General features: G+C 37.1%; 1 protein-coding gene across 5 annotated transcripts; it reads left to right on the top strand.

Annotated features, from left to right (window-relative positions):
• Positions 1–5: 5 nt before the first annotated feature.
• rubcn (rubicon autophagy regulator) lies at positions 6–25,885 on the top strand. Of its 5 annotated transcripts, XM_059569859.1 has the most exons (23): positions 6–185; positions 1,049–1,202; positions 2,157–2,240; positions 2,314–2,473; positions 2,549–2,655; positions 4,896–5,070; positions 5,267–5,647; positions 7,422–7,469; positions 7,902–7,997; positions 11,187–11,302; positions 11,383–11,578; positions 12,162–12,263; positions 13,592–13,666; positions 14,770–14,827; positions 14,953–15,085; positions 16,233–16,378; positions 16,464–16,528; positions 16,613–16,851; positions 22,555–22,616; positions 22,698–22,851; positions 22,956–23,049; positions 24,110–24,270; positions 24,550–25,885. In XM_059569859.1, exons 1-22 carry the CDS (start codon positions 148–150, stop codon positions 24,256–24,258), a joined length of 2,832 nt encoding a protein of 943 aa, XP_059425842.1. In that variant the 5' UTR covers positions 6–147; the 3' UTR covers positions 24,259–24,270; positions 24,550–25,885. The 5 variants fall into 5 exon arrangements, with proteins under 5 accessions (XP_059425842.1, XP_059425841.1, XP_059425844.1 ...); XM_059569858.1 differs by having other exon boundaries at positions 24,110–25,885; XM_059569862.1 differs by lacking the exon at positions 6–185 and adding an exon at positions 657–822 and having other exon boundaries at positions 24,110–25,885.
• The last annotated feature ends 586 nt before the right edge of the window (positions 25,886–26,471 follow it).

Genomic DNA, 26,471 nt, shown 5'->3' with positions numbered 1-26,471 from the left:
TGTACGCATCCGGTTGATCTCTGATGTCACCTCCGCCTGTCTTGTTATGGTGAGGGACGCTCAGTGGAAACACCTTCCTCCTGACTAGAGATCTTCTGCGTTTAAACCCGAGCTAAACTCTAAACCAAGCCCTTACCTGCTCCGGAGATGGAGATATCCGCGGAAGCGGAGGACGGAGAGCGCAGGTAAACAAAACACGAGCGTCTACAGCACACCTGAGTTTGACAGCTAGACTCACAGCTCTAGTATTTCTGCTAAATCAAAGAATTTTATCATCTCATACTTTGGTATATATATGTATTCAGGAACATGTACACGTATGTACACCACCCATCTTGTTTGCGAAGACAGTTATCGACTGCAGCTTTCATATCGAGCTAAGTTAGCCGGCTAGTGCATTTACACATCCTACTATGGAAAAGACTTCGCTCATGAATATTAATCACGTCGTGGAACGTTAGCCCTCAAAGCGTCTCACCTGATTGGCTGAACCGTAGATATTATGACGTAAGCAGGAGAATCAACCAATGGGAGGCTCGGCGCTCACGGAAGCGTTCGGTGACGTGATTAATGTTAACGAGCTTCGCCTTCACTATAGTGGGGTTTAGTATCGTATGTTCAAGCAGCTTTAGACCTGCAGCGAGGGACAGCAGTCTCGTGACTCGCTCGCAGTTAGCTGCTAAACAGCAGACGTAAGCGCGAGGTTTTATTTTAAGCTGCTATTTTGTGTTTTGTGAGCTGACTTGCACAAAAACGTCATAATAACGTCGTTATTGTGACTCATAATTACTGAGATCAGTGTTAGTTAGTCTACACATTAAAGTAAGTATGTTTTTATAAAGCAAACCTTAAGTACACTTAAGAGGCCTTTATTTACTGTACCCAATATTGTGTTATCTGTATATTTAAGATCATTAAAGGACAGTTTTATATTAAAAAGTAGTATGTTTTTAAAACCATACAGTGAAGTACACTTCTTCTTCAGTTGGGTTGAAGTGCTCTTAGCACACTATGTGTTATAATTATCACTGACATGTGTCTTCTTCAGATGGGAACTCTGGAAGCTTCTGTCGAATCTGAAGACGACTGTAGAGGGGCTGCTGTCCACCAACAACCCTAACGTGTGGTCCCGCTACGGGGGTCTCCAGCGCCTGCACAAGGACATGAACAACATCCTGGGCCACGGCCTCAGACACGAGCAGGTGAGGAGGAGCACGAGCGCTTTCTGCGTCTCCAGAACAGACTGTGGCCACATACACGGAGTTAACAGGAACTGGTGGACACAAATAAGCTCTGTGTCCCGTTCCTTTTAGTTTCGTTACTACTCTCTTTTACTTTTTGTACCTCACTGGAGATAAGAAGTGGCCTCTCCAACAAGGAAAATAAGTTTTTTCTATTCTGCTCAACAAGGCTGCATTTATTTATTTATTTAATCCGGAAAGCACTAAAACCGTGATGTTGTGAAATATTGTTAACGTTTATTATAATACATGTGATGCAGTTTTCAGCATCATGTGTAAAAACAGAAAACAGTTATTTTAAGTTGTTATAATTTTTCACAATGTTACTGTATTTCACTGCATTTTTGATCAAATACATCCAGCCTCGGTGAGCAAAAGATGAGCTTCTCCAAAACCCGGCAGCGTTTCTTTGAAAATCTCTATTTTTCAAACGTGTAAAGTCAGCATTAAATAGAAATAGCAATTCTATTTAATTCAGTTCTAAATATATCTACTTTCGAAAGGCACTATTAGTTTAATGGTGAACTGAACATGTGGTTTTCTTTAATTAACATGTCATAACTCAGTCTTCTGTTACGACAGTTTAATCACAAATTGCATTTCTATTTGTTTTTATGCAGTTTTATTTGTTATTTCTACAATCAAAATACCCTTTTTTAATTTATTTACTTTGCGTATAGCTAAAAGCGTTGTCAGTCAGATGCCAATCAAATGACAAACAACTGCTGCTTCTGTTACTTTAAATTGAAATTTAATTATAATATACGTATAATGTCAGATTTCTAGTTTTAGATTCATTTTTTTTTGTTATTAATAACAGGGTTGTCATGCACAGAAGTGAGCGGACACATTTTCTGATGTATGAATCATCGCGCTGTGGTACAAGATCTAATCTGGTTATATTGTTTTTTGCAGATTTACTATAAACAGAAAGACTACTGGCGTTTCGTGTGGTGTGTGCGGTATCTCTGTCCTCATCTGGCCCGTCACGTGGAGCAGGTATGTGTCAGAGCAGTGGATGTCTCCCTCGTGAAGCTTCAGGGAGACGTCTGACTCCTCGTTCTCTCTCTAGTTCAGTCAGCTGGAGCCGGTGTTGAGCAGCGGTGTTCAGAGCGTCGGCGAGGGTTATAAAGCCGAGCGTTGGCTTCTACACAGCCTGCAAGCTCACGTCTTATCTGCCCAGCTCAAACCGCTGCTGCAGCATAAGACAAACACACAGAAATATTACAACGGTAACTCATCCTTTGCGTATGTTTTTCCTACTGGTGTGTGTGTGTGATAACAGTGTTGGCTGTGCTCTTCTGTAGACGGGGCCTTCCTGCTGAGTGAAGCACACGTGTGTGCCATGTTTCAGTGTCTGGAGGCCGTCGAGCAGAACAACCCTCGGCTGCTGGCTCTCATAGACACCGGCAGGGTGAGAAACTTGAGCTCCTGCTATAAGAAGGCTGTTGTTGATTCATAGTAGGAAGGTTTTATCTACATTGTGATTCCAGCGGGTTTGATGAAGCATAACGAAGAAGATCAATGTTTTCAGAGATGGAAACCCGTGTCCGTGACCCAGAACTATTTAATTACGCTCAAGTTGTTCCCAACCTGTATGAGTTTCTCTCTCTTGCTGAACATAAAAGAAGACATTTTGATGAACTGGGGAAACCAGACCGTTTATTGGGTGAAATGTTCAACAAATCAGTATTAACTCCGTTTGTAAACAATTGACTTTGAGACTTTTTTTTAAAGCAGTGTTTATATCATTAACTAAAAGTAGAACTGTCAGTAGATTACTATTTTTAATTTGATTAATTACACAGTGTTGCGATTTATCGCGGTTTAGAGAGAGAGAGAGAGAGAGAGAACTCTTTCCCCCCAAAAGATAATTTAAAGTCATTATCTTAAATGAGAAAAGCAGGAAATGCATGTCAACATGAGCTATTAAAAACACTTTCTGTTAATATAAAGATCTAAAATAAAGCTAAAGAAAAATGTAAATATTAGATGAAACACTGAACCAAAGTTTCAAATGTTTCCTTGGCAATTAACTTAATTGCTAAAGTTTTAGCTTAATTTGTAAAGTTGTAACACTTAAGTTCCAAAGTGAAATAAAACTAATATTGAAGTAGAATAAAAAAAAAAAAACTAACAAAAATAGCTAAAGCTCTTTTAATATCAATGATAAAAAAACAAGCAAATCAAAAAATAAAAGCTAATTTAAAATCTTATTCAGAACTATAAAAAGGATATAAATAATATGAAAATAAGACTGGATTTTAGCAACAATTTAATACAATAACTGTCAAATTTAGTTGTGAAATATTATTTAAACTTAACATTGAAAACCACAGCCTTGTGGATCAGCTGAGGGGTGTGCGAAACAACAAAAAATCATATCCCCATATTTATTCACATTTTTGAAATAACAACAATTTAACAGTATTTAGCGGAGTGTGTTTTTGTGTTGGTGCCTTGACTTGTGTGATGTTACTTGACTATATCTTGCATATTAAAAAAAAAAAAACAGGGATAGATTTTTCTTTCATTAGTTTTTATTTGAATTGTAAGGGCGTTCTAACTCCATTCCACTATGCTTCATCACACAGTGAATGCTTTTTGTTTGTTTTTGTCTTGACATAGATAACGATGTTAGCTTGCATGTTGTTAAAACAACAGTTATATTATTATCACAGACGATACGTATCGCAAACCCCATGATCGGCTTGCTTTAAAAGAGCATGCAACCCGTTAGCGATATGCTAAGCTAGTAGGCTAAACTAAGCTTGCTAACTGAAGCCTAACCAAACAACAGAAGTAAAGAGAAAATGTTTAATGTGATCATTTTCTAACTTCTGTGGTGTTATATGTAATTTAAAATACTTTAAAAGTCATTTATAATTCTGAGATTCTGTGATTTTGTTGGACTGCGTTGTGTAGTTTGGTTTTTTTCCGAACTCTCCAAGCATTGAGGCACCTGACATGTGCAGCAGGGACCCTGCAGGGTAAAATAAAACCGCTTTGGCAATCTAAAAGAGGTTTTGGATATCCTTCACTGGTAGGCATTCATTTGTCTGGGTTTATGGAGGCCAGAGTCCACAGAAAGCCGAGAAGGGTTTAATAATGGGAGGTCCTCTGAAGTCTTTATACCAGAAAACTGTTCCCTTCATAAACCTGTCCTGTGAAATGTGTTATTTGTAAGATAATGACAGTCAGTGTTTGTGTTTGTCCATGATCTCACACACTTGGTTGTTATCTCAGCGAATGTCTGGCACAAATTCCTCTTTTCAAAGAGCCCTCATTGATCTAGCCAATAAACCTCTTTCCTGTCAGATGAGAAAATCGACGCAAAATCAATATATGTGATAAAGAAAAGAAAACCCCTTATACAGGAATAAAAACACGTTCTATTGCATTTTATGATTATGAGCTATTCTTAATGATTATGTAAATTTAGGTTCGTTAAACTGTTGACATGTTTAAAGCTAGCTAGCTGAGAAGCATCCAGTTTTTTTATGCGGTCGTGGTTTGGTTGGTTAGCACAGCCCTTTTAGCCTCTGTTGGTAGGTGTTATAACTACACCATCTTACTTCATTGTCGGCCTTCACTGTAACCATGCATTTCTGCATGCAGGTATGTCAATTTCTTCCGTCTCTTTTGTCTTCAAAGCTTTCACATGTGAGAGAGTCTCAGTTTGGTTTGCTGAAGAGTCAGAGTTTATGTGTGCTGCCCGGGGCCACAGGAAGTTGGAGGCCTGCGGACAATCCAGAGTCCCGCCGGCTCACCACGTCCGAGATCTGCCTTACAGAGAGTCCCTACACCCCACTCTCCAAGAGCAGCTCAGGTCAGCAGGTCTCAGAGAACAACAGGCCACTCTGTGGCTCCATTACCACACTAAATGCTTGCCTTGTTCACACACAAAATGCAATTCCAGAGAACAGTATGTTATTTGGCGAGAAAACTAGGGATGGAAGGTGGGCAGTTAGCAATGCATGCAGTGAAGAAATGTGTCACAGTTCATCTCTTTGTTTGTCTTTAAGATGTCACTCCATCCAGCAGTACTCAGGGAGCTCCATGGGTTTGCTGTAGAGGAAACCAGGACGTAGGAGTCACCCAGATCTCCTTCACTGAGCCCGCCTCACCTGCTCCGCCCGAGATCCGGGATTGTGTGGAAGCTGATGTGGATGACGGCCCGGAGTACCTGGCTATCGGAAATCTGGGGAAGCCCAAACGGCGCGACTCATCCAGCTCCACTCAGAGCAGTGAACACATGGGGACCCAGGGCGACGCCCACACTCCTTTGGCTCCGCCCCCACAGCGCCGCTGCTCCTTCTCAGAGGCTCAGAGGACCACAGGGCGAAGCTCGAGGGGCCACATCCGCTCTCTCTCCGACACAGGCGTCACGCAGAAGCTGAAAAATGGTGCGTACAAACAGTGGAACACAGGCCTCGTCAAGACTAAGGAAAAGCAGCAAAACTACTAACCAAGCGACATTTATTAGTGTAAAACCCTGTTTACGCTGAGGACATTCAATATAAGGATAACTCAAGATAATCATACTAATTGTATGAGAATAGCGACATCCACGCCACCGGTTATATCGTTAATGGCACAAAGGAACGATATGGTTAGAATCACTTTCAGAACAAATGTTTTTTTCTAGCTATTTAGTAAATACTTGAATTAAGTCTGCATGCTTTAACATTCGTGATTTAAAGCAGTTTACTGAAGAGACAAAGCACCAAGGCAAACGTTTCTGTCACATGTGACCTTTTTTCAATGCCAAGTCAGTTTGCCTTAGTGCTTTGTTTCTTCAGTAAATTGCTTTGATCTCACATTTGAGAGTGTGCAGACCTTGAAATATGAGTATATAAACCGTATGTGTAAGATTCACTTTGGATACCTCTGGACGATTCATGACCAGGTAGATATTAAACTGCACACTCACGCCAGAAAAATACTAATTTGCTACTAAAATACTTTGTTTGTCTTTGTGGAGATCATCTAGTCTTCTGAATTTTGGCGTATTGAATTTTAGAATATTGAATTTGATGTTTCGAATGTTTTTAAAAACTGGATATTTCTAGTCTAAGATTCCAAAACAAAAAATGCGCTGTTTGAAAATACATGTCTGTAAAACTCTGCCATAAAAATATTCAGTAGTGCTACATTTTAAATGTTTAATATTCAAGTTCCAAAAAATCTGATTCCGAACCATGTTAAGTGCCACATAATATTCTGTTTTATAAAATGACACTTGTCGATAATTCAAATTTACACAATACAAATTAAATTAGTTTTGTCATATTACAAGATCCATACGCCCCTCGGTTGGATTTTTTAAAGACTTTTTCCCTTTTTTTTTTTGCTAATGAAAAATAAAAACTTAAATCATAATCTACCTGACTTAAAAGACCATGAGCATTTAAAGTGAAAATGTAAAAAATATTTAATATTTTATGTCAAATAAATATTAACCAAAATATTTTGGAATCTAAAAATGCTGTTTGGAAGTTATGCTCCAAATTTGAAGTTGACATTAAAAAAATGTGAGGTTCCTATGAGATTTTGTTTAGGTGCTATAGCAAAAATAACCACCGGCTCACAATCACAATCATGTATTTTTCCTGTCAGAAATTGATAAAAAAATTTTTTACAATATAACCATCAAAATATTTTTTGTCAAGATTAGAAAAAGTTGTGATTTATAACATTTTTGTAAATTTTGTAATATGACACTTGACACTGCCCAGTAGGGGGGAGGAGCCTGCTGAAAGGTTATAAAGGACCATTAAAATGGTAACGCAGTTAGTGATTTAAAAAAATGGCTTTTTGACAAGATGAATTTTGAGTGTTCAAGCTGTCAAATTATATATAGTTAAAAAAATTGCCTATTTACTTTCAGAATAGTTTTATATATAAAATTATATAAAAAAAATATAACCTTTGTTCCACAGTGGTCCATGAATCATTATTTTATAATTGATAAAAATTACTTTTTACTTTTTCCGTCATGTGTTTCACCTAAAAAAAAAAAATCAGATTATGAAAGTCCAGTTGGCTGTGTTTGCTCACTTTAAATGATCTATAATGTTAACTAGTTTTAAGATCTCCAAACCTTGCTTCTAGCTGTTCAGGGTGATATTTTCTCTGCTTCAACTCTATTCTTTCTCTTTTTCTTCTCTGTGTGGAAAGGAGGGAATCACAGGAAAATCACCATTATTATCGAGGACCCCGTCGCAGGTTTGCAGTGCAGTGGTGCTGCATCTTGTCCACCCCTCCATTTCTGTTACCCATGCATGATTCGGTGTTGCTTTCCATTTTGTTTCTATTTCTTCTTCAGCTTTTGGCATTGTTTGTCAAGCTGTTGCACATCATTCCTATCCTGTGCCATTACGCTTGTTCTTATTTCTGGTCAGTGGAATTTTACACCGCTGTGCCTGGAAAGTTTTGAATATTTAATTGTCCTTTTAGTCTTTTTTTTTTTTTGGCCATTGTGTTATCCGTTATAAACATTCAAACACTAGTTGTATAGATCTACATGTAGATTTTCTGTTGTGTAGATCTAAATTTCTATCAGTGTTTGGATCAGATCCTGCACCAAGAAGACACATTTGTTTTCTTACTTATCTTTTTTTGTGCATAATTTGTATCATGTTTTTCTGTATTTCCCAGAGTCTGTTGCAGCTACACCAATTTCAAAGAGCTGTGGTCCTTTCTCACCCCAGAGCAGTGACAGCAGCACCAACAGTTCCCTTTATATGGAGTCTAGTGAGTGATGCTTTCTATCTGTTAATGACCTAAATACACTACTTCTTTGAAGAGTATGTTTTAATAAAAAAAATAATAATAATGTGAGTGTAAAGTACAAATTTCAGGGTGTTCTGATGTCATGAAGAAGGAATATAGTAAAACAGTCAAATTATTAACACCTTGTTTAATTTATTTAATACTTTCGTTAAATAAAATAAATTTAACACACAACTACTTTAGTGCTTGTTAATATTTGAAAAAAAAAACAATTGGCCATCAAAGTCATGGTTAATGACAGAAAGATTAGTTCATGTTGTAAAATATCATGTGGTACAACTGTACGGATATTGTAATAATAAAAAAGTTGTTAGACATAACAGGGCTCCAAACTGCGACTAAAACGGTCGCATTTGCGACCATAAATATTAAAATGCGAGTGAAGTTTTTGCTGAGGTCGCCACTGGCGACTAGGCCTATGCATTTACATGCTATCTCTTAAAAAATTGCATGTAATGCCTTTTTTCCTGATTGTTTTGCATTCACATCTTTTCTTATGTTCGCACATTGAGAGAATGCGCATCGAAGTTTTAGTGGGAAAAAGAGTTTTAAACAGTCCTCATCTGCCGCGCAGCAGCGCTGACACGCACCTGATAAACGCGCGAGAGAGAGAAATGATGGAGACTTGAAGAGAAAGTGCAGAAAAACAGCCTCTATTTCATTCATAACTTGAACAAACTACAACAGGTAAAGCTGTCATCTGTGTGGATATTGGCAATATCGTTAACAGTTCTCGTTTATAATCATAAAGCTTCTTCTTAACAAGATCCATGCTGTGTTCTGTTAATGCATGAACTTCATTATTTGAAGTGCACTTGCCGGCCAGTAATCGCAAAAAGCTTTGTGCTTTGTTACTTTTTAATTTACAAAGTATCAGCTTTAAAATGATTCCAAATTCATAACAAAATTCAAACAATAAATACAGTTTTGGTGCTCTTTAAGGGGCCGTTCACATAGCGTGCCTAAAAACGTGTGGAAAACGCTAGGCGCGCCGCTTTCTGATTTTTTTCCAAAAGCCTTCGGGCTCTTGCGCTCCTGAGGCTTCTGCCGTTGCTAAGCAACCATGACCTGCTCTCTCCATGAAGATGCGTAAATTTCATCAAAGGATAAATGGATTTGCAGCACTAAAAATCGCTTGCAGTAGCTCTGTTACTAAATATATTTAAAAATGGCTATCCATATACAGCTATAATCAGCTGTTCCTTCATCTTGGCTGAGCTTTCAACGTTGGTACTGGAAAGGATGAAGCTGATTGGTTGGTTCTTGTCACATGACCCGCGGTGCGCTTGCGGGATTCTGAAAAGTTGAGATGTTTTTAACACGATGCGGTGCGGACGCGCCTGGAAAAAAACAAGCGCGTCGCTTCCATTATGAGCATGCACGCATACCGCGTGTCTACATTTGAAATGACGAACTTGAGCGCGCAAAAGACGGGACATGTGAACGGCCCCTAATGCGGCAGGCGCGATCGCGAGTAGTGCCTCAGTTCAAGCAGCACGAGAACCTATCATACCTTGCTCTTTACTACTAGAGTACATAATGAACATGAATTAACATCAAACGGTAGGCTGTTTTATAAGAGATTCTATGGTACAACACTTTCAAACTGCGGAAAACGTGTAAAGCTTGTAAACATTGCAACATAATATTAACCTCAGTAACCTTTCGGTGTCCACAAGCTCATCAGTCAGCTAGAAAAATAACTATAAAGAGGAGCATTTTGCTATATTTATGAGCTATTGAATTTTAATATTTTTTTCTTAACCTGTTGTCTACATGATTCAACTCCTCCTATAAAATTTAATTTTACTAATTAAGAAAAACAGACTGAAAGTGTGAAAGACATGCACTCTTAAAAATAGAGGAGCTTAAAAGGTTCTTCACAGAACAATTTTGGTTCCACAAAGAACCATTCAGTCAAAGGCTCTTTGAAGAACAATCTCTTTCTGACCTTTTCATAATCTGTTATTGTCTTCAAATGTTAAAGGTTCTTTATGAAACCATTTAGACAGGAAAAAAAGGTTCTTCTATGGTATCATGAAGCACCTTTATTTTTAAGAGAGTATGACAACATTTACAGAATGCATTGAGGAGGACCCCAAACTATACTCAGGGGCCAAGTGATGGTTATGGTCCATGATATTGGTACAGATTTTGTGTAATAAACAACGCATGACTGTATGTTTCAAGTTGGAAAAGACATTTAGCTCCCGCTTTAAGTGAACCTTCATTCCCAGGTCATCTACAAGATGGATTAAAATGCTGATAAAGTCAAGAAAAGATGAGACATAAACACGTCAGTATGATTAAAAAGTTAAAATGTAAAATAAATTATTTAAATAAAACACACAAAACATGTTTATTCTGTGGCACCTAAAAAATCATTTGGCACCTAAGTTTTTTTCTTATAGGAGCCAGTGGCTCCTTACTCGATTTTTTTGTTTGGAGCCCTGCATAAACTGTTTGATCAATTAATCAAAGTCATGTGGTGCAACAAAATTCATGTGGTACAACATGCTGAAATATGCAGGTTATAAAACGTCATTGATTTGATATCATAATGAATAATGTAAAAAGTTATTCTTTATAAAAAATATTTTATCACCATTCCTTTACTGCTTACTCATTTTTTTAATCTTCTGTCCATCTAATCAAAGTCATGTGGTACGACCAAAAAAAGTCACGCAGTACAAACAACATACTAAAATATGCAGAAAAAACAACTCTCTTAAAATATCAGATATTGACTTTTTATGATGGCAAAATAAGTTCTGGTTGTAATATGTCATGTGGTGCGACTCCCAATAAAATCACACATTTCTTAATTTGTAATTTTGGACAAGTATAAAAACAACAACAACAACAAAAAATCAAATGAACAACAATGATTAAGCCTCATTACATTCACATATATTTGATCTGTAAGGAAAATGCATCCTTTTTACTCGATGGTCACACCACATGACATTTTTAATTAATGCAATTTAACTGAAACATTTCTTAAAAATGGTGTAAAACTTTTCCAAGACAAACATGAATACAGAGTGTACATTTCTAACTAGATTTAGTTTTCTTCATCATGGACACTTGCATATCTCATCGAATTGTATAAAAATAATCATAATCTTAAGCGTGCCTTCATACTTACAGACGGCAGCCAGTACAACAGCGTCCCAGACGGATTGTTTCGTAGACCGTCCGAGGGCCAGAGTCTGATCAGCTACCTCTCCGAGCAGGACTTTGGCAGCTGTGCTGATCTAGAAAAGGTGATCATCTCACTGCGCTCAGAGTCTCATATATATATATGGTGTTCATAACACACATTACACGTATCCCATCACTGCAGGAAAACGCCCACTTCAGCATCTCGGAGTCTCTGATCGCGGCCATCGAGCTGATGAAGTGTAACATGCGCAGGACGGACGAGGCGGAGGAAGAGGGCGACAGCGACACAGAAATCCAGCAGCTCAAACAGAAAATCCGTCTGCGCAGACTGCAGATACGCCGCAGGGGGATGAAGCCACCGCTCTCATCTAATAACCGTAAGACTGAGGCGTTTGCTTTCAAGAGGGAAATCTAATGTAAACGGCACGTGTGATTAATTTTAGCATGGCGACGGATATGACAATGTTAATGTATTTGGTCTTGGCCGAACAGAACTTCTACGCTGCTGCTGCTGTTGGTTATTAGCAGATCTATACAGGTGGAGCTGGGGAAGGTGGAGGGTTTCATCTCTAGTGAATGCTAGCCAGCCATATAAATGCAAGGCAGTAAGCTCATTGGCTGCATATGCAGCATGAACCAATCAGCTTGTGCCAAGTCGTTTAACTCTCTGAAAACCATCGGTAACTTTACCAACCCATCAGCCTGCGCCATCTAGAGTTTCATGACTAAACTATATATTTACATGTATTTGCGTCTTTATTTATATACATTTAATTTGCACTACAAATAAATATATATATAAACAACATATCTTTCTGAAATGTATGCATGCATGTGTGTGTATGTATGTATATATACATAATAAATAAACATATATTATTACTTTTCTTTTGTATGCAATTAATCACAATTAATCATTTGATAGCACTAGTATTTATTGTTGTTTTTTCCCGACCGAAGCCCCGTCTGTGGACAGTGGCGGCTCACGAAGGAGCTCCCAGGATTCCTTTCACCCCTCTGACTCCGGCTCGGATAGAGACGTGGAGGACATCGAGCTCAAAGGTAGGAGCTCCAGACAGGAAGTCTGACCTCATTCCCACTCGTGATCGTAGAATCATCCTCACGATTGCCCTCATTACCCATAATGCCATGTGATGAGAAATGTGTTGGCATCCCAATCACACGACTGATTTCTAACTGATTATGCTTACTTTTGATCCCTAATTTGTAACCTTGAATCAGTTTGTTTCTTTCCTTGATTTGTTCGTGTGTTTTATCTGGAAAGAGCAGAATAGTCATCGGAAAATCAGGCTTAAATATGCAAATCAGTGTGAAATCAAAATTAACACTTTACATCAACGCACGTTTACATACAAAAAAGAAACCTTTAAAATGTGGGAGTAGGTGGTGTTTTAGGAAGTGAGATGTTCACACTAACTCTGGGCAGATAAAGTTTTGTTTATGTGATTAAAAATCTTGTTGCACTTGAAAATGTCATATTACTGTTTTGAAAAGAACACTTTTAGCCTTTATAATGTGATATTTCAAGGTATTATTGAAATATTTAGCTAGAAATAATGTATTGTGGGACTTATGGGCAATATATATATATATAGCTAAAGTTTAATAAAACATAAAAGTCATATTGTGCAACCAAAAAAGTCATTTGGTACAACCAACATGCTGAAACACACATAAAGACAGTCCCTTTGAATGTTAGATAATTTGGCTTTTTTATGATACCAAGATTAGTCCTGGTCGTAAAATGTCATGTGGTGCAACTGTCCTGATATAATGAATAATAATAAAAAAGAAACACTGCCATGTGACACATTTCAAAGAAATATTTGGCTAGAAATAATATATTTTAATAACATGTAATAATACATAAAAAAAAGTGATAAAACACTTTAATGCAAATATTATAGTCTAAAATTGTCTGAATATTTATGTACCTGCTATAAAATATTTGATCATATTTGTGCACAATATATAGGAACAAATTAGTATTATTTTACGTATTTTTACAGTCTAAAATGTGACATTTTACAGTAATGATTTGGATTTAATAAATCCAAGATGAGTTATATATTTATAACATTTGTAATATATAAACTACCCTTCTAAGGTTTGGGGTCGGTAGGGTTTTTAAATCTAAAAATAAATACTTAAGCGAGAATACGTTACAGGCTTCTGAACGTTTTTATTAATCAAAGAAGAAACCGGTTATTAAATATGAAAGGAAATCTAATGTGCAGTTCCTGCACTGATCAGTGGTGAGCAGGACAGTTATTAAGAAAGTGTTCAGATTTGCTGTCGTCTTGATGAACTGTTGAACAGCAGACGCAGGCGTCTGGTTGAGGACACAGTCTCTGGTCTCTGTCTCTTAGATGGCAGTGATGGTCAGTCCCTGCTGGCGGTGTCTCAGAGCGGCCTGTCCCTGTCACTCGCCTCCCTCTTCTCAGGTACCAGAGACCGTTTAAGAGCAGGGGAAGCCTTTGCTGCTTTATAGATTATGATGGTGGGATCAGAGGAGTCAGGTGTTTCAGACTCTGTAGCAGTAGTTGGTGGCTGTTCTTGCTTTTTCCTCAGCTTTGCTTGTTCATCCCCTCTCACGTGTGTCCATCTCATGTGTCAATATGCATGCCATATAAGCCTCTTGTTTGATGTTGCTTTTATTGATCATATGTGCTAATAAACCTGCAACCTTTGGCACAGCTTTGCTGCATTATGATGGGTGTGTCTCAAAAATGACACAATAGTATTACGTAAGAATGGCTTCAATCGGGTGCCCTAATCTCTTTTGTTAATATTGATAAATAAATCTAAAGTTTTCTTATCTTGATGCTTCAATTCATAACCAGTGCCACGAATCACAATCTCTTCTCAATCTCTTTGCTTTTCAAGTTATGTAATATTAGGACACGGGGCATTTGCAAAATAAAAGCTTTTCGCTTAGATTTACCAGACATTTAGTCAGACACACTTACAAGAAATAAAAAATAAAATAAAAATAATAATATATATATTTATATTTATAAAATAAAAATGCGTAAATATTTGTGTGATTTTTAAACTGTAACTTAATTCTAATATTTATAAATATATCTAAGAAATAACGAAGTTATATTACTATAACTACTAATAATTAGAACTATATGTGTGTGTGTGTGTGTGTGTATATAACAAGATTCCACATTTATACTATTAATTTTTATTTAATAATAATTAATTAATTTTAAAATGTATTGTATTTTTAAAAATAACAAAATACGTCATAATATTTAAAGGGTTACTCCAATCAAAAATGAAATTTTGTGGTTAATTACTCGCCCTCATGTCATTCCAAACCCGTAAGAAAATGTTCATTTTGGGGTGAAGTAACCCTTTAATTAATCCGATTTCTCCAAATATTTTAGGGACGCTAAGTGTTGCTCAGACAAGCAAGCAAAAATGTAAAAATGGCAAGTAATGTCTGATTTATTGGTCTGTTGCTGGTGTATAGCTCTTCTTATACAGCAGATCTCATTGGAGACCATTTCAACTGTTTTATTCTCACTGTTGTCAGATGCAGACATCAAACGCAGTGTGTCCAGCAGCAGGTCCTTCCTCAGCTCCGACACCATGTAAGAACATCGCAAATCTTTCTTTTGTTCGGCCCATCTTTCTGTGGCCATGAAGTCCAGTGGTTGTGAGTTTTGACTGGTATCCAGAAGTGATTTGTGATCGGCTGTAATGTCTCTCTGCTCAGCTCTCCATCAGTGCTACAGTCAAACTCTGCAGAGTCGGTGGCGATGGGTCTCCTCAGACAGTTTGAGGGCATGCAGCTGCCCGCCGCCTCAGAGCTCGACTGGCTAGTTCCAGAGCACGACGCCCCTCAAAAAGTACCACCACTTCTCTATTTACATCCTTACCGTGCTCCACTGATGACACTCCCTGATACACAACCAACATTCGACTTTACCATTTTTGCATTCAAAATGTCATTTTTTGTTTTTAATTCAACGAATATTATTTTTTTTATACATAATCTCCTCATGAAAGGCAAGCACAGCACTCATGTTCGTGTGTGCTGTCTGCATCACCCATAGCACGTGCCTATATCGTGCACTATATCAAACATTTTTTCTATCGTTATCGAAGAAGGAGTACCATTGATAAGTGTTGATACCGTTTAATCGCCTGGGCCTAGATGTATATGACTTTCTTCTTTTAGACAAATACAATCTGAGTTAGATAAAGAAATGTCCTGGCTCTTCCAAGTTGTATAATGGCAGTGAATGGGTGTTGAGGTTTTGAAGCCTAAAGAAGTGCATCCATCCATCATAGAAATGCTCCAGACAGCTCCAGGGTGTTAAAAAAAGCTTTCTGAAGGGAATCATGAGTTTGTGTAAGAAAAAAAATCTATATTTAAAATGTTATAAACGGTAATCTATAGTTTATGCTAATAATCATACGCGCATGCTGTTCCAGGAGGCTTGAGATTACGGATGTGGTTACGGAAATAACAGTTTATGTAGTTTTAAATATGGATATTTTTCACGAATGCATTCATTTGCTTCAGAAGGCGTGCCGTGTATTAACCCCTTGAGCAGTCTGGAGTACTTTTTTTTTTTTAATGATGATTAGATGCCCTTTTTTGGACTTCAAAATCTTGACACCCATTCACTGCCAAGCTTGGAAGAGCCCGGTATTTTTTTTTATTATAACTCCGACTGTTTTCGTATGAAAGAAGAAAGTCATAAACACCTAGAATGCATTGAGGGTGAGTAAATCATGGGCTTATTTTCATTTTTGGGTGAACTATCCCTTTAAATCTTTAAAAGAGTGCATTGTAAATAAAATCTCTAGATGCAAATAGATCAAGTAATAAAAGTAATTAAATAAACACTTAAATGTGTCTTTCTTTCACTGTTTTCTTATGGACTCAAAAAACTGCATTGAAAGCCTTTGTTGACTTGCCTTGAATTTTGTTTGTAACTGAATATGTCTACATTACACTGTGTTTTTTGTTGTTATTTTGTTTCAAAGCTTCTTCCAATGCCAGATTCTCTTCCCATTTCTCCTGACGACGGCGAACACGCAGACATTTACAAGTTACGCATCCGAGTGCGAGGGAACTTGGAGTGGGCTCCTCCCAGACCACAGATCATCTTCAACATCCACCCTCCTCCAAAGTGAGACCATCTCCTTCATTGCTCAGCTTCATTCCCTTCATGACATGATTCTGTAACGTACTGTATGTATCTCTCCATCTGTCAGGAGGAAAGTGGTGGTGGCCAAACAGAATTACCGCTGCGCTGGCTGCGGCATTCGCATCGATCTAGGTACACAACACACAGGCGTTGTACAAATACAGCTTGATTTCCTTGACTCTGTGAGTTCATGCTGGTGATTTGTCTTTGTAATAGACTACATCAAGAGGCTGAGGTACTGTGAGTATCTGGGCCGCTACTTTTGCCAGTGCTGTCATGAGAACGCGCAGGCCGTTGTGCCAGGAAAGATCCTCAGGAAGTGGGACTTCAGTAAAAGCTATGTCAGCAACTTTTCCAGGGACTTGCTGGCCAAGATCGCAGGAGATCCGCTCTTCAACCTGAACGACATCAACAGCGGCCTGTACAAGAAAGTCAAAGCCCTGGAAACAGTGCGCGTACGTTACACACGGTCTCATGACCGTAACAGTGGCTTCTTTTTAAACACCAACATTAGCACCTCTTTAAGAATTGATACATCAATTTAGTTGAATTTACTTATTTAGTTAGGTTTGTAGTAATAGTGTGATAATATTAATATAATACAATATATAACATGGAATTTAAATAAGAATAATATAAAATAAAATAGATAAATAAAAAATATATAAAAACAAATATAAAAATAAAATAAATATAAATACATTTACATTTAGGCATTTTGTAGACGCTTTTACCCAAAGTGACTTTTGGGGAATTGGGGAATAAATAAAGCAATTCTTCTAAAGAGGGAAGTGCTCATAATACCAAGTTTCAGGCATTGTTCAAATAATTACAAGCTAGAAAGTGGAAGGAATAAATAAAGAGAAAGACAAAGTGTTGTTTAAATGTTTTATTTAAGATGAAGTCAAGTAGTGTCGAAAATTGTCAGGGATTCAGCTTTCCGGATAGGGGTGGGAAGATCATTCCACCAGCCAGGAACAGTGAATGAGAATGTTCTGGAAAGTGATTTTGAGCCTCTCTGTGATGGTACTACTAGGCGTAGCTCACTCGTAGATCTCAGACTTCTGGAGGGCATGTAGATTCGTAATAGTGAGTGGAAGTAGGCGGGTGCAGAGATTGTGGTTGTTCTATATGCAAACATCAATGTCTTGAACTTGATGTGAGCTGCAACTGGTAGTCAGTGCAAGGAGATAAAGAGAGGTGTAACATGGGCTCTTTTGGGCTTGTTGAAGACAATTAAGGGACAATTAATGTGCAAGGCAGAAAACTCAAACTCCTGTAATTTGTGCACAAGAATTTTATTATCTAAACACTAACACAAACTAGTCTTAACAAACAAACATACATACAGTCACGTGACATACAAAAGGAGAGCAAAGTGGATGAAGCCATTAGAGGAAAAACCAGAGAATGAAGCTATGAAAAGAGTCAGTTAACCACCCGAGTAAAACCATCAGCGCCATTTTAGAATGAGGTCTACAGCTTATAATAAACCTTTGTTTAGTTTAGTTAAGTATACGATACTTGCATTGCCTTGGCCTGGAACAAGCGTCCAAATGCAGTCTCGGAATAAAGTCTTGATGGTTTGGAGATTTGGTGGTGTCACCGTCTTCCAGGTTTGAAGAGTGATGAATTCCAAAGAGATTCTGACTCGATGATGATTGGGAGTTTCTTCCCAGTGGAAAGTGAAAAAGAGCTTAGAGAGACATCAGCTGAGATCCTAGGATCTTTGGAGAATGAAAAGTCAAGGTCGAAGGCCTGGCATATGCTTAGGGGTTCAAGAGAGTTTCAGCTCTTCCTCGTCATCCTCTTAGGATATAGAAGAACCGCAGACTGGCCGAGGTGGGTCCCTGATGTGAGAGCTTTATCTTCTATTGAGGTCACACCTCTGGGATTTGAGTGAGCCAATGAGGAATGGTTTCTTTGGAAGGAAGTTTTATGACTCTTTGTCTCTAGCATGGTGTTTTGCATATAAATTAGATTGGGTGTTCAAGAGAAGAATATTCAAGATTCTTATAATACTAATAAACAACATATAATATACACTCTCATTTAGATCATGAAAATACGAACTCAATTGATTTGTTAAACCTAATGAAAAATGGTGTGTCTGATTGGTCCAGATGCTACAATTTGTGGATGTTTCATTGTGCATGATGGAAGTCCAGCCAGAAGAACATTGCAGTAGTCCAGCCTAGAAATGAAAAGGGTCTGGACAAGAAGTTGTGCAGCATGCTCCGTAATAAAGGGCCTGATCTTTCTGATTAACGAAATCATACTGAAGAGTTGGAGTGGCAGGGAAGACAAAGAAGCTCAGTCTTTGCCAGGTCGAGTTGAAGGTGATATTCTTTCACCCATGCCGAGATGTCCGCCAGACAGCCTGAGATCCGTGCAGCTAACGTTGGATCATCTGTGGGTCATCAGCATAGCAATGGATAAGAGAATTCATGTGCCTGTATGATGGGACCCAGTGATGTCTTGTATTTGGAGAAGAGGAGTGGTCCAAGAACTGATCCCTGAGGAACCCCAGTGACCAGTTGATGTGCTTTGGACACCTCCCCGTCCCCAGGCCACCCTGAAAGACCTATCAGTGAGATAGGATTCAAACCAGCGAAGTGGATTGCCTGTGATGCCCAGTGATGAGAGTGCAGACAGGAGGATCTGATGATTGACAGTGTCAAAAGCAGCAGATAGATTCAGCAGAATAAGAATTGATGATTTGGAATCAGCTTTTGCATTGTGCAAGGCCTGTCTGTAACGGTCTGTAGCTATCTAGATTATATGTGTCTGGAGTACTGTTAATCTTGTTGTGGATATATGAAGATTTGTCAGTATGGACTTCAGCAGAAAAAGATGAAAGCAAAGACATATTCAAGGGGCAGCCCATGCTGGCCTGCAGGAGAGAGGACAAATATGGTCTAGACAAGAAGTTAAAGTAGAGCATAAAGTGTCAGTTGCTGCATTCACATACAGGGATGAGAAATGGGTAGGTGAGGGAAGAGAGGAGGATGTTACAGAGGAAAGATGGGAGGGGGAAAGGGAGCATAAGTTTCATCTAAAAGTAACTGGTATAGGGGTTGGTGGCACACAGGTAGCAAAAATGTAGGTTATATGTAATGGAGAAATGGTCAGATATGTAGGGGTTTAACCAAAATGTTGTCTGCATTACAATTGTAAATTAAGTCAAGTTGGTTGCCTGATTTGTGCTTGCTTGTAGTGGTAAGGCGTTGAGATCAAATGAAGCAAGGAGTGAATGGAAGTCTGTGGCATAAGGCTTGTAAAGATTAAATTTAAAGTCACCAAAAACTAAATGTGGACTGCCATCCTCCAGGAATGAGGACAGTAGCCCATCCAGCTCCTCTAGGAAGGTGCCTAGAATTAGACTAGAGGGCACCCTTGTGCAGAAACTCTACATATGCATCGTATATATGTAATACTACTGAAGGCACTAGTGATGGGAAGTTCGGATCATTTTACCGACTCAGACTTTTGAGTCAGCAAAAATTCAGCAAAATGAACGAATCTTTTTTCGAGTTATTTCTTTCATTTTTAGAAAATGTAATTAAAATGTTACGTGTTACTTCCCCAACACATCTAGTACTTACGCAAACGTTGATCACACTACAAACAATACAAAACTAAAATGCTATAAAATACAGAAAAGACTCTATGCTAAACCATGCAGTCCGAGCCGGAAAGAGAATTGATTAGTTCATCTCATGAGTCTCTCGGGTCGAGTCGTTCCTTAATCATGTGACAGACCCATAGATACAGACGGTTGGTCTGGGAACGCCCCGTCACGTGATGTGAATTTAGCCGTGGGGGAAAACATTGCCTTGGCGCCAATTGAAATACAACCACGCCGAAGAGTTGCGGTGTCGTTTTCTGTACCTCCAATAAACTAACAAATTATTAATTAAAGTTCTACATCCTTCCTAATAAACATACAGAACCAGAAAGGATGACAAAATGGCTACAAGCAATAAGTTGTGAGGATGATCAAGGGAAGTTGTGGAATCCCAAGACTAAGCATGTGTATGTGTGCAGTCGACATTCATCACAGGCAGGCTATATTAACATCGTGTTCATTATTAACGTTATCAAAACTGTGTAAGGTTGTTTCAGAAAGTGGCATGTATATATAATTAGCCTTATCATTCTACCTGAAGCTAAACTATGTAACGTTAGCCTAGTTTCGAAAAATAAACCCACTTAAAAAAGCGTGTGGACATGTAACAACTTAGTTTTGTGTCAGCATTTTTACACTTTCATTCATAAATTCACCCCGTCTGTGTTTGCGAAGCGATTGAATCGCGGAATCCAGTCAAAAATAGAACTTGCTGTATAAAGCAGAACGTCACGGAATTTGGCTATTTTTGAAAGAATACATCTACATTAGGGCTGTAAAATGAATCAAATATCAATATGGACTAGTGTATATGAATATTAAAGTTAAAAGAGACTGCAATTGTTCTACGTGTCTCTGGGAATGAGCGCTCAATATGTGCATTTTTGTCATTCAGATAAACACGATGTTCGCAGTGTTTTCCCCCACGCCGACTCCGCCCTCGCCACGCCCCCAGCTATGACTAGATGCCGACTGTATCTATGCGCTATTTCAGACATTTCTGTCACTGTGTTTTTGTTACTGTTTCTTCAGGATCTGTGGTGTGTTATTATTTTATAAATAAATAAAACCCTGTTATAAATAAAATATTTAATAATTTGTCTTTTTGACTGTCTATCAGTAAATAAACACTAGGCTATATAATAATATAATAATCCAAGCCTACAATACAAAGCATTTATAGCCTAGTTTGTTCATTTTTAATCCAATTTGCTGGTATATAATAATTGCTTTTCCTAGACAAACTTGACATTTTGGTCTAATATATGTACAAGAAGATTGCTCAAAACGGACATGATGAAATAAATTAAAAGCAAATAACATTCTGAATCCTAAACAAGTAACAATACAGTTATATCGTCTAATCTGAAGGGTGAACTCAAAAGACATAAATCATACAACAAGGTCATTTTTGAAGATTACAATCCACTGTAAAAAAAAAACAAACAGAAAAAACATCTCTTCATCAAAGTGATTTCGCCATCATATGGACAACATTTAAAGCATAATTATTAAAAAAAATAATAAGTAGTATGCATCCATTTGTAAGGAAGGTTGTAAATTAACTAATTACTCTAGCCAATGTTGTCACGTCACGTGACAAAAGAACGAATAACCCGAAGACCCAAACTATGAACTAATCAGTTCTCTTTCCGGCTCAATACTGCATTCTTTTACTGTCTATGGTTTTAGCGTATGGGTCTGTCACGTGATTAAGGAACGACTCGATCCAAAGACTCATGAGATGAACTAATCAATTCTCTTTCCGGCTCAGACTGCATAGGTTTAGCGTATGGGGCTGTCACGTGATTAAGGACCGAGTCAAAAACCCGATAGACCCGAACTAGGAACTAATCAATTCTCTTTCCGGCTCAAGACTGCATTGACTGACAGGTGAATCACTACTACTAGAACAGAACCTATAGAATACTGCGCATGCGCGACTGAACGAATCACTCCCCGAGACGACTCGTTCTTCCCGAGTCACATTAAAGATTCGTTCAAAATGAACAAATCGTTCAAGAACGACACATCACTTGAAGGTGCTCCAGGAAATCCTTGATATGGAGAGACGGGCAGAGAAAAATATTTTATGTTGTGCTACATTTTTGCTGTTTTTCATTTTTTCTTTTTTTTGAGTGTTGGTTATTATATTTAAAAATAAGTCGTAATTCAATTTAAGTTTGGGCTCTGTTGTTAACTGTAACCTTATAGTAATGTAAACTCTTAACTCCCCGTGTAGAGCATAACCTAAGGTAGATTTTTATCCTTTAGAATATTTTAATTGTAATCGTATTTATTTAATAATATATTATAAAATGAGCAGCAAAATGTAGTTTATATAAATGCACTAAATATATGCACTACTGTTCAAAAGGTCAGTAAGATGTTTTTTTAACTAATACTTTTATTCAGCGAGGATGCATTAAATTTATCAAAAGTGACGGTAAAGACATTTATAATGTTAATATTTACTGTTTCCAATTGTGATTTGTATCGTTTAATTAAAAATGAGTTTACTGTATTACAGGCATTGAGGGAACAGTTGAACCACATGAAGAATCTCTTAAAAACGTGCCGTTTGTCTCAAGAGTGAGTGTTTTTCCTGCACTTTTCTTCCAGGCCGCACTAAAGAGTGCTGCGTCTCAAGTCTCTGTTGTGTTCTGTTGACAGGGTTCTGGATCAGTTCGACACTCTTCCTGGACATCTGACCGAAGACTTTCACCTGTTCTCTCTCAACGACCTCACAGCTGTCCGCAGCGGCGGTCTGGGCCCAAAGCTGCGAGATCTGCTGCGCCTCGGCTCCAGCCACGTCACGGACTGTGTGGTGAGGAGCCATTCACACACCACTTTTGAGAGCAGTTACACAACATTGTGTTTGTTTAGGTGATCAGGTTTATTTGATCTCCTTCTCTTGTTGTTCTCCCACAGCTCTGCCAGGCCAAGGGCTTCATTTGTGAGTTCTGTGGAAATGACAAGGACATTATCTTCCCCTACGAGCTCAGCAAGTGCCTGCGCTGTGAAGGTGAGCCTCTTATCGATTGGATGATTGATTGATTAATGCATATATTTATGCATTTATTCGTTCATTTTTTATGTATGTATTTGTTTCTACATTTAGTTATTATGCATTTATTTCTTTATACATTCATTTTTAAATTGCAAAGCATTTACAATAAATATTTTCATTCATGCATTTATTTATAAGTTTGTAATGCATGTATACATTTATTTATTTATAAATTGAAAGGATTTTAAATGTTATTTTACACAAATATTTATGCATTCATGGATTTATTTATTTTATTTATATATTAGTTTATAAATTTATGCAACTTATATAAATTTGTATAAATGTTTATATAAGTCAAGCGATGCATTTATTTATACATTTATGTATGCTTTTGGTTGTTTATCTGAATTTCTGCATTACTGTTTTTCAGTTCTGCTTTTAATTTATTCTGCTTTTATTTCTACATTTATTTAGGATTTTTTTTCTGTATTTCTTTTAAGCAATTATTTCAACATTAATTTATGCATTTATCTTAAGTTTGTTATGCATTTCTACATTTATTTATAAACTTTTTATTTGTTTATAGATTTATCCCTTTATAAACTGAGAACCTATTTACTTATTGATTTCCATTTGTTTCTGTGTGCAATTATGAGCAGATTTATTTATGCATGTATTTATACAATTACTTGTTTGTGTTTATGGATTTATTTAGGCATTTATTTATGATTTTTTGCCATAATATTATATATTATTTATACAATTATTTCTGCATTTATTTATACATTTTATGCATTAATTTATACGCATAAATTAATAAAATGCAAAAATAAATGTATGCATACATTTTATATTTGTGTTTGTTTTTAAATGCATTTATACATTTCTGTTTTTTATTTGTTATGCTTTTTAATTCCTTCTGCTTCTATACATTCATTTATTTATATATGCATTTATTTATACATGAATGAATTTTTTGCATTATTAAGCTGAAATAAAATGTTTTCTTTAAGTCTTTTTCCCATGTTATGGTGGTTGGTTGTAATGGTCTGTTTTGTGTGTGTGTGTGCAGATTGTCATGCGTGCTATCATAAGACCTGCTTTAAAGGAGGAAAGCAGTGTCCTCGCTGTCTGAGGCTCGCCGAGAGGAGAGAGCGAATGGCTCGAAAGAACATGGAGGAGCAGGAGGACAGAGAGGAGGACGAGGCCAGCGGGACCTAACACACAACGCCAGTAAGATTTTACCAGAGCACAGCTCAACAGTGAATGTAGTGACTGTTATTCAGCCAAATGTTTCTTGATTCCCGTCCAAAATTAGCTGCTCTTAAAGTCCTGCTGACTGCAGCACAATGCAACATTAATACTAAAGAGTTTTATGTGCAAACAAGACGTTTCTGCTTTTTAAGGACCGCTGCTTTCATACACAAAATCGTATTGTTTTTTACTATGTGGCATGTTTTGTTTGTTTGTTGCCTCCGTCCTTAAAAATCCAATTTTTTTTATATTCAAGAGGCTGTTGAGTACTGTCATAAGCTTTTATGTGTAATGTTATTGTCTACCTGCTCTTTTTTTGGTTATAGAATAAGTGTATAACCTGTTGTGTGCCTCTTTAATGGCTGTTTGTTTTGAGAGATGGAGAGGGGCAGCTGAATTCCAGCGAGTTTTGCACAATCTGTTTCTCTAGAGGTTTCTAGAAGTGCCGGGTTCAAACCTACTGTGTTAAAGATCAAAGCTACTAAAACAAAAGGCCTCGTTTGTGAAATGTGAGCCAAATTAATTTAATAATTTGTATATAAATAAATAATATTAATGTGATGCAACAATGTACCTTAAGTAAAATACGAATTTGAAGTAAAACACTTTTTTTTAAAGTTAACGATTGAAGTGTAAATTATCATATTGGACTGAATGCAACTATTTATGTAAGAATTATCTTTTGCACTGTTTTGTGCAGAAATTCAATTAGCTTTTTCATAAAACCACATCAGACCGAAATTTGCTCTAGTTATTCCTAAATCAATTTATGCATACTTGCATAAATACGCATTTACACACTATTCATAAATTGTTTTGGTTTTGTGAACATTTTAACCATAAATATAAATAAAATCAGTTTGTAAATCCATTCTTGTGGAAGTTACTTAGAAAATTGTTTCACTCAAGTTTCACAAATGAGGCCCAATACTGGTCTTTAATGTGAATTTGAAGGCCTTTTTGCTTTCACATTTTGCACCTACCAAAAAATGGCACTTTGTATGTTTTCTGTCCCTTATTAGACAAGTCTCGTTGGTTCTTTAATTTGCACTAGTTTAATGTTTGTTTGAACGAGAATTGTATTAATGTTTGAGCCAGAACATCATTCCAACGTCTCGCATTCAGTCCAAGATCTTGCACAGTGGCCCATACTCATTCAATGAAGCTACTCAAGAAAGTTGTACCAAAGTGTTAATTGATTAAAAGACTTTATTACATTGGAAACTTGTATTCCAATGAAACTTGCCACACATACTGGACCTAAGTTAGTTTGAGTAGTATTTAAAAGAAAATATATTCAAGAGCCCTTTTGTTTGCTGCTGTGAGTATATCTGAAGCAATAACGACCACTGACCTTAAGTTTATGAGATTGAACGAATGAACAAACTTGCTTTTGTGTGGTTGCTTATGAGATCTAATCTTGAGTTTGTAATGTTTCATTTGATCCTGCTGACTATGTGTCCACTTGAGCTTATTGCTGTAAAATTACTGAGTTGCCTTTTTTATTCAGGGGCTTTTGATGCAAAGATGTACATATATAATTTCTTATTGTTATGTAAATATATGTAACGGACAATTAAAGATGTTTAGACTGCCTTATTGTTTTGGAGTCATTATTGTATTGTTGTGTTATACGCAAAACGTTTGGTCTCTGTGTTAGAGATGGACTGTTAATCGGTTTTACCGATATTATTTACTAATATTTGTGCATTTTTCCATAATCAGATTTTGGTTTTGCAATGTCAGGTCCAGCGATTTAAATGATTAAATTATGTATATCGGTTAACCCCACATAAACTTGCAAATAATCGGTATCGGTTTATAATAGGGTTACCATATATACATTTTTTATTTTGGACATATCCTGGCCGGGATTTCTAAATTGCCTAAAATGTCCATGATTTGGCTTCGTTTTCCTATTGTTTTCATACTTGTACAAAGTAATTGTACTTTACCTAAAAGTACATAGATGACCTTTTTGGTCTTGACCAGGACAGGAAAAGAGGCTATATTGGTCACTCTATATTAACCGGTACCGATTATTTGCATGTTTATATGTCGATTAACCCATATGCATTATCTTGTTTATTGGTGGATTTGACATTAAAAACTGATATTTAATTATGGAAAATTAGTAAAAATCAGTATCGGTCAATTTCTACTTACTACATTTCTGCTGT

Source organism: Carassius carassius, chromosome 16 (assembly GCF_963082965.1).
Source record: "Carassius carassius chromosome 16, fCarCar2.1, whole genome shotgun sequence".
Lineage (NCBI taxonomy): Eukaryota > Metazoa > Chordata > Actinopteri > Cypriniformes > Cyprinidae > Carassius > Carassius carassius.
The sequence above is the reverse complement of the archived record's forward strand: the minus strand, read 5'-3'. Positions and strand labels throughout refer to the sequence as shown.